Source organism: Egretta garzetta, unplaced genomic scaffold (genome assembly GCF_000687185.1).
Source record: "Egretta garzetta isolate BGI_Z169 unplaced genomic scaffold, ASM68718v1 scaffold228, whole genome shotgun sequence".
Classification (NCBI taxonomy): Eukaryota; Metazoa; Chordata; class Aves; order Pelecaniformes; family Ardeidae; genus Egretta; species Egretta garzetta.
In genome coordinates, this window is record NW_009260758.1 from 3534632 (window position 1) to 3543205 (window position 8574).

Sequence of the window (8574 nt, forward strand, 5' to 3'; positions counted from 1 at the left end):
AGCGATGGCGGGACGGGGCGCGCCGGGATAAGCGATGCCAGGGGATCGGGGAGCCCGCTGAGGGGTGCCCGGAGCTGGGGGGCGCTCTGGGGGTGAGCGCTGCCGGGACCTGGGGTCTGTCCGGGATGAGCGATGCCAGGACGGAGAAGGGAGGGGACGAGAGATGCCAGGGCTCGGGGGTCTGTCTGTCCGGGGTAAGCGGTGCCAGGACGCGGGGGTCTCTCTGGGGTGAGGGGTGCCCGGAGCTGGGGCTCTCTCTGGAGTAAGTGGTGCCAGAGCCTGGGGGTCTCTCTGCGGTGAGTGATGCTGGGACACTGGGGGTCTCTCTGGGGTGAGTGATGCTGGGACACGGGGCGTCTCTCTGCGGTGGCTGGTACCAGGACCTCTGGGGTGAGGGGTGCCACGGTGCGGGCTCTGTCCCTCTGGGGTGAGGGGTGCCACGGTGCGGGCTCTGTCCCTTCGGGGTGAGGGATGCCTGGCCTCGGCGGGGGTCTCCGGGCTGCTCCGTGAGCGTCCAGGGGCTCCCACTGCTTCTCCGGGGCTGGAGGGGGGTGCAGCCCCCAAACCTGCCCCGGGAGGGCCCGGGTCGGGGCCCCGCACCTCCCGCTTCTGCTCCCCGCGTTCCTCCGGTCCTACCGCCCGCGGGGCAGGCACCGGCACTGCCACCACCGCAAAACGCCGCTTTGGGGGTTTTTTTGAGTATGACTGTGCTGCTTTTCCCCCTCAATAGCCACCCATCGCAAATGAGTTCTCTGTTGTCGTTGTCATTTTCAGGCTTGAGATTTACTTTGGTTGTGAAAACACATTTTTTTTCCAGAGACGTTATTTAACCCAAAGCGTTGCATCACTCTTAAATGATTTTTTTTTTTTTTTTAAGCGTTTGCTTTGGATTAATAAGCCAGTGCTTGCATTCCTTCGAGCGCTTCCATGTCTTTTGTAACCCTCAGAAGTTGCTCTCGCAGCAGCGGGTTACCCCATGGCTGTCCAGGCTTCCCGTCCGGACTTCACTGAAGCCCCTGAAACGGCTCTTGGCATTCCTCTGGAGGTCAGATCGGTCCCCAGGACTGATTGGTTTTCTGAGCAGAGAGTGTGAAGGAATTTTTTAATGTTTGAGATTTTTTCCTTTTAAAGTAGAAATATTTCTAGCAACGGAGGACCAGTTTATAGAAGTCTGGTTTTAGAGTTGTGGCTACACCTTTAAAGCATAATTAATCCATTAAATAAAGTAATTGTGAAGCACTGAGTAATAGATGAAGGACAAAGCAGATTCAAAAAATAAAAATAGATTAGAACCAGAAAATGTTACTTTAATAACTATTGCAGGGCATTTCTGCTTAAACCACTTTGATGCATTTTTGGCTTCTGATGAACGGGCAAATCTCAGACGAGAGCTGATGGGGGTGTTCCTGTCCCCCTCCTCTGAGCCTGAAAGGTGCTTTTCCTTTGCAATTTAAGGACCCGATGCAAACCTTCCTCACTGCAGCCGTGGTTTGTGTGCTGACTTCGGTTGGCTTTGAGCTGGCATTTCACCCAGGACTTTTTCCTCGAGACGAATTTTCCACAAAACTCTGTTTAAATGGGGTGCTGAAGAGGAATGTCCTTTGCATCCTGTGAATATTAGGAGTAGCAGTATGAATTGCACACTGGAGATAAGGTGTGGGCAGGAGCATTTGGGTTGAATATTTTCGAAACTTGTCATACATTTTTGGAAAGGGAGCCTTAAAAGTTCTGCCAGATGTATAGACGCGCATGTGAGTTTTAAAAAGAAATTGCACAGGGCAGTGTTGTAGATACCCTTGCTGGCTAGGGCGCACTCAGACCTGTTGGTAACCTGTTGGCTGAGTGGTATTTTACTCCAGGACCAGTCCCACGGAAACGCATGATAGGGGTTTGGATACAACCGAGATAAAAAGGGGATCAGGAGCTGGCTGGTGAGGAATAGCAGAGCCTGTGACTCCAGCTGAGCAGTGGATGCCGGCGTGCTGGGGCAGCCAAAATCACTGGACCTGAAGTTTTTTTGTGACTGGGGTAAAACTGGACCATTACAGCGCTTTTTTTTTTTTTTTTAAGAGAGAGGTTAGGAAGCAAACAGTATCTACCTGGCAGGCTGTAGTTGTAGTTTTATGGCCATATTATACGCCTTATAATACAGTCTTATAAGTAAATACCCTGTGTGCTCGGGCTCACCTGTAGCATAGAGCTGTCGGCTTCGTTAAATGTGTGTTTAGGAGGAGCGCTAGCCGTTTGGGTTACACACACTATTTAACGGCTTGACCCTAATGCAACAGCTTTTTCCTAAATTACTGGCTGATCTGTAAATACATATTTTGATCTGGCTTCTGCTAGTTAAACTAGTGTAATGTTTACCCAGCACAGTACAGTCTAATGGCATTTATCGTGTAAATCCCAAGGTAAGATCTGTAAGCTCTTTTCCTCAAGCGAATGTTTGTTCCGATATTCAGGCTCACCCAGAGCTGTTATCATCTTTTATGTACATTTGTACAAGTTGCCTGTTTATGTACTGCTGACCAGTGCCTTTGGTCTATCACTCCTACTGTCAGACATCAAAAGGGAAGGGAGTTAATTAAGTTTACCTTTGAGGTGTAATCAGAATTTCTTGTTGGAGAAAGGAGACTGGGTTTTGCATTAAATTTATACAGTAAAAAGTCTGACAAGCTTTTGGTTAAAAAAATAAGCCAAAGTTGTGCAGTAACCTGTTTCCAAACTCTAACACGTCAATTGCTCCTCATGGTTTCTGGTTTTTAAAATGCACCCGATAGTTTGTATTTTGGTTTGTGCTTATCTAAGCCAAAAAATATATTGGGTAAAAGCGGCTGATTTACCACCCCCTCTCCACTCCCCCCCTGCCCTTGCAGGGGCAATGCTACCACAGCGTTTTCTTGGGTGCGGACACTTATGCAAAGCTTTTTCTATTACACACGTAAGACCTTTTTAGTTAATGTAATTCTAGATAACAACCACAGAATCCCTATTTAAACTTCTATTTTAGCTATTTCCACTTGGACTTCTCTAATAAAACTATCGTGCAGTCTTGCCTTTGCAAAGGCGCTCAACCATAAGATATTATCATAAGAAACTAGAAGGAATAGTTACTTGAAAGTCTTTAAATTAATGGATCATTTCCTATCTTAGCTTCTCCATAGGACAGGATTCCTGACTGTTCGGTGCACTTGGTTCTTGCACCTGCCTGAGCTCACCCAGGCTCCGATCTGGGAAAGCAGAGTGGGACGTGCCACGGTCCATCAGTGCTCAGACGCTGGGACTGTAAATCACTGACAGTCCCGGATCCAGCCCTGAGCAGCTCCGTATGTGGTCGTGGCTTTAAACACCTTGGGCTCAGCTCTGAAATGTGCCGGGAGCCTGTATGTTCAGACCCAAGGGAGATACAAGTATTGCGAATCAGCCTTAAATCTTGTTATTCAGCCTTAATGAGCCGTGATAACTTGTGGGGTGTCAGAGGCAGCTCTTGAGCACCTGATCCGTTCTATTTCTGCAATATATTTATTATTAATTTTATTTGCCTAATGCTGTATTGAACTCCAGGCCTGCGACCGAGACCAGCAGTGCGGAGGAGGGATGTGCTGTGCGGTTAGCCTCTGGATCCGCAGCCTGCGAATGTGCACGCCGATGGGAAATTTGGGAGAGGAATGCCATCCTTTGAGTCACCGAGTGAGTATGTCACCGGGGAGGGGATTGAGGGACCGGAGCTGGCAGGGCAGAAAGAAACAGGAATATACTGCGCTGTACGTCACATTGCATAAAAACTGTACATGGTGAGAAGGCGGGGAAACATCCCGTGCGTTCCGATACCCAGCCATTTGCATCTGTATGGAAACGGCACTGAAGGTACCTACGTCAGGAAATACATTACTGTCAGAATTATGCTGAAGAGAACCCGAGGAGGAAAGTAATACGTGCTTTCCAGATTGTCTTCTTATTAGTTTGTTGTTGCTGTTTTGCTTCATAATGCGATCCAGAACAGCCTTAGCAGTTCCCAAGCCCAACCCTGCCAATGCCTGTGCGTGTGAGCAGAAGCGTAGCAAACACCACCGACCTCAGTGGAACTGGCCCAGACCCCATCACAAGCATAAAAATGTCACCAGCCAGTGCTGGGACACCTTGGTCCATCCCTGCAGCATGGTCCAGTTGTGCTCCAGAGGCTGAGAGCCACTGGTGCCTTCAAAAGCCACGGAGAAAGTGGTGGCACGCGCTTGTACTGGGGCAAACTCAGCGCAGGCGGTCTTTGCTTCTGTTCTACCTATTAATTTCCAATATATATGTACGGATACATACACACACACACATATATAACACTAGTTACACATTAGTATTTTATTACATGATACATTATACTATCAATATGATATTAACAAATACATTTATTTAAGGTTATGTAATTGTGTGTATAATAAGGTCTATGAAGAAGGCAGTTTGTTTATAAATATTTCAATCTGCCTACAAAAGATGGAATGGGATGTTACCAAGGAGCTTGAGAGAAGGTGGTCATCAGAGTCATCCTCATGGCCCAAGAGTCATCACATGTGAAAGGTATCACAGCAATAAATTTTGGTTATAAATGTGCAGCTGGTTAGCTGCCCCTCGCACCATCTCATCTAATGCCTGGCTTCTCAGCTTAGTATCTATGGCTTGTTTTCTGTTTTTTAGGAACTGCAAGGCTCTGTTCTATTACAGTTAAATTTTTAAATATTCTGCTGTGATATTGGGGACCAAATTATCTTTTTTACTATGTAACACAGCAGGTTTTTCTTGGAACAACTCTTTACATTAACAGGAGTCTCAGGATAGGAGAAATATTCTTCTAGGTTTTTTATGAGCTTATTGCTGTTGGGTGGTAATTTATACTGTCTGATACATTTTAAGCTAATTGCCCACATAATTACAATCAGAGAAGATGCCTGTCCACCCCAGACTTGCGGTCATAGTCACTGATGTTTATAAGCTTTATGAGGTTAATTTTAGATTTAGATTCCTCGCCCTGCTGCTCTTCACAACAAACACAGAGCAAATTGATTTACTGTAGCATGTGGAATTAGGTATTTTTAAGGATGGCGAGTTTGCTTAATGGTTCCTCTCCCCTACATATTTGGGTAGGGGGCAGCTGAGAGGGCAATTGCCCTCCGCATCAACACCTTTCATTTGCCTGCAGGTCAGGTACAAAGCAGGCACCACCATGGCCACGCCACTGCCTCGGGGACCTCCTGAGGGACCTGGAGATGCCCTGGAGGAGATGGCTGGTGGTTGGGTTTCCACCTTCTAGTTTTCTTCTCAGCAACTAGATGGCGTTGGCTTGATGCCGTTGACAATCTTGGCTGGCATTGCAGAGGCAGGGTGAGGTGTTGGTGGCTCAGCAAACAGAGCTGGCAGCACAGGGGTGGCTTTGCTGCCACCGTGCACCTTTGCACATAACCCCCACATCTCTCCCAGGAGCTCCCTTCTTTCCTTTTCACCTCCAAAATCCCATTGCCCCATGCTCATTAAAACCTGGTGCCGGGCGCACAGCGTGGCATAGCACGCACCGGCTCAGCCGGCATCGCCAGCATCAGCTCCAGGCATGTGGGCTCTGCCTGCACAGGCAGAAGCTGCACACCCCAGCAAAGCGCCCGTCCTGCAGAGCTGTCACCCATTCCCTGTCCCCAGCCAGGTGCGTTATTAAGCCACATCTTCAGCGTGGGAGTCCTGATGAAACGAACGTTTCCTCGCAGCAAATGTAACGTCTTGAATAAATTACTTGAGCTGTCAGAGGGCTGAGAGGTGCCTCTGAGTCAGCCTTACCAGCCCAAGGAGCTCAGATTTTAGGTTTTTCTGCAGTGCTGTGCGTGGGCACCCAAGAGGTGTGATTCCCACAGGGAGTCCCCGGCACCTGTGATCGGTGGCCTCTCCGCTCAGGGGGCTGTGGGGGATGGGGTGGGAGAGCCCATGGTGTCCCAAGCTCTGGGGCCACTCTTCAGATGGTGCCGGGCAGGGGGCTGGCGCTGGCCCAGGGCATTGCCGGTGATGTGAGCCCCCCACTCACCCCCCGTGCCCGGCGGGGTGTCACTGGAGTCAGGCAGGTCCTTGGCATGGTGCACGGGGGAACATGTGGGACTTTCACCCTTCAACTTTCTTAAGGAGAAAAAATTGAATGCTAATGCAAAGCAATCTCAGAATATTAAAATTACAGGCTCAAAATGCCCAGAAATCAAGAAATGAGGGAATTGGGGCTGCCTGGCTGGCTGGCAGCAGTGGCTGTGTACCTCTGTGCTTCCCTCGCTGCATCCCGACGGATGCTCAGTGCACGCTGCTGGCCGCAGCACCGGGGCTCCCAGCCACGCCATCCCACAGGGCTGTCCCGCTCGGCTCACAGCCTGGTGGAGGCACGGCTCCTGTAAAAGATGGAGCTTGTAGTCAAGTTGTTAAAGAATGTCAGTGTTGTGGCGCAATTCAATTTGTTTAATGCAGTCCATATGTGTGCTCCCTGCAACACAGCGTGCTGGAGGAGGGTGGGATGAAATGAGAAGCCGCTGCCCTGGGGTGAGGGGATCCCGCTCAAAAGGAGGTCAGGCGAGATGACCTCCAGAGATCCCTGAATTACCATGGGATCCTGCAGTTCCCGGGTCCTGCTACGCGGCTGGCAGGCTGCTCTGTCCCGCACAGCAATGCAGGAATCGGGGGCAAGCCAAAACCCCCGCACAGAGAACACCGCAAAACATGATGCTAAGAGTCAGTGTAGTTCCACGAGAGATGCCTTTATGAAATGGGAATAAATGGAGAAGATGTGTCACAGATGTAGATTTACAGCACAACGTGGACCATTGCGTTTTGCTCTTAACTGAAATGCAACGGGGTTGGCTTTGCCATCTGCTCTCTGGCCCCTGTGCTGCAGCTTGTGGGGATCTGCTGCTGTGGAGGGAAGCGGGCAGAGTTCCCCGTATCCCTGCTCTCCATCCGAATCCATCCATCCCAAGCACCGTCGCCTGAGGTCCCTGTCCCTGATGTCTGTGCTCTTTGCCCCCAGGTTCCCTTCTCCGGGCGGCGGATGCACCACACCTGCCCGTGCCTCCCCAGCCTGGCCTGCATACGGACTTCTCCCAGCAAATTCAAATGTTTACCAGACTTCAGAAAAGAAGACGTCTTTTTTTAGCAGGAGCTATGCTGCGCTAGAAAGAGCTACTCGATGTATTCTTTTTCTTGTTATTGTGACAAACAAGGTACTTGCCAGGGGAATCCCTTTACCGTACCTCCCTGCCTCACCAACATTAAAACTGAAGATGAGATGCTGTGCTGTAGCGGCCAAGGTTTTCGGGAGGGACTCACGATGGCAGATGCTTTCATTTTTGGGGTGAGCGGAATGACATCTGCTAAAGCAACACTGCTTTCTGAGGGCAGGAGCTTAACGATTTCTGAAGCCTCTCATGGTCTTCATGGTTCCAGCTTAACCCCGGAATGAAAACATCCAAGATTATTGTCGATTTGGGAAAATGTTGGCCACGTTTTCATGCTTTGGAACGCCTGAATCGAACCGAGAGTTGAATAATTGCATAGTGTGAAGCATATGACGATAGCCAAAAAAATGTATTTACATTACATTTCATATCTTTATTAATATAACTGTATTTGTAAGTTAGGCACATCTCTAGGGTGAAAGTTTAACCAATAGATGTAGCTTCTACACTTTTTTAAAGTGGCAGGTGGAACCAAAGCATTTCAATATTCAAAGCATTAAAAGATTTTGTTATTTTAGTATCCTAAGATGAGAAGAAGCTGTTGTTACCTGAGTTGGTGTAAAACTACCTGATCATCTCGAACTATGTATTAAGATGTAGTTTATATTAAAAAAGGAACCCTGAAGTTTATTGTAATGGGCTGCCTGACTTCCTGTATATGTATCAAATTTGCTGTGTAAAAATTCTGTATCAGAATAATGGCAGTATATGATTTGATTTATTTTAATATTATAACATTATTTTGTCATTGTGGTTTTCCATTTTTATTCAGTGTAATCTGTTACCATGCACTTGATTCACCCAAGCTAGCCGAGCTCCTTATGGGTAGCTTAGGAAAAGATTATACGCCTCTGGCTGCTTTTAGGGAAGCGCAGCAGTTTACAAGGCATGAACTCCTCAACCAAGCTGCAGTCTTAGACGATGGAGGAATGTTGGTGTAGCTAATACGAGAGGTTTTTCTTGGCACATGCCTCAAAGAATCAACTTTAACCTGGCAAACATATAATTTGTGGGTTTTCTATGAAATACTGTGTGACTTCATATTTACTTGTCAGTCCCTGGAGCCGGAATTCCAATAGTTGGTGTGAGTTTCACACATTTCTTGCTCTCAGACGTGCAAACATATGCTGGAACTGGAAAAGTGAAGTCATTCATCATTCAACAATCAGTGCTTTGCTGCTGATGATGGTGAGGGGTTTGGAAGAAGTTAGCACACTTGTATTAAAGCAAACACCTGTATTAGAGAAGATGCAAAATGGCTCAGTGAGTTTACCAGGTACCTTCCACTGGGCTCCACAGCCTCCCTGAAGAGACAGAACGGAATAACTGG

At 48.2% G+C, this 8574-nt stretch overlaps 1 protein-coding gene across 1 annotated transcript in view; it reads left to right on the forward strand.

The window, feature by feature from the left end:
- PROK2 (prokineticin 2) overlaps positions 1-7879 on the forward strand; it is a 154760-nt gene extending 146881 nt beyond the window's left edge. Inside the window, exons 2-3 of the mRNA XM_009646001.2 lie at positions 3549-3690; positions 7037-7879. Coding sequence (XP_009644296.2) covers positions 3549-3690; positions 7037-7162 — 268 coding nt within the window. The 3' untranslated portion in view covers positions 7163-7879. The remainder of the gene's footprint in view (positions 1-3548; positions 3691-7036) is intronic.
- The last annotated feature ends 695 nt before the right edge of the window (positions 7880-8574 follow it).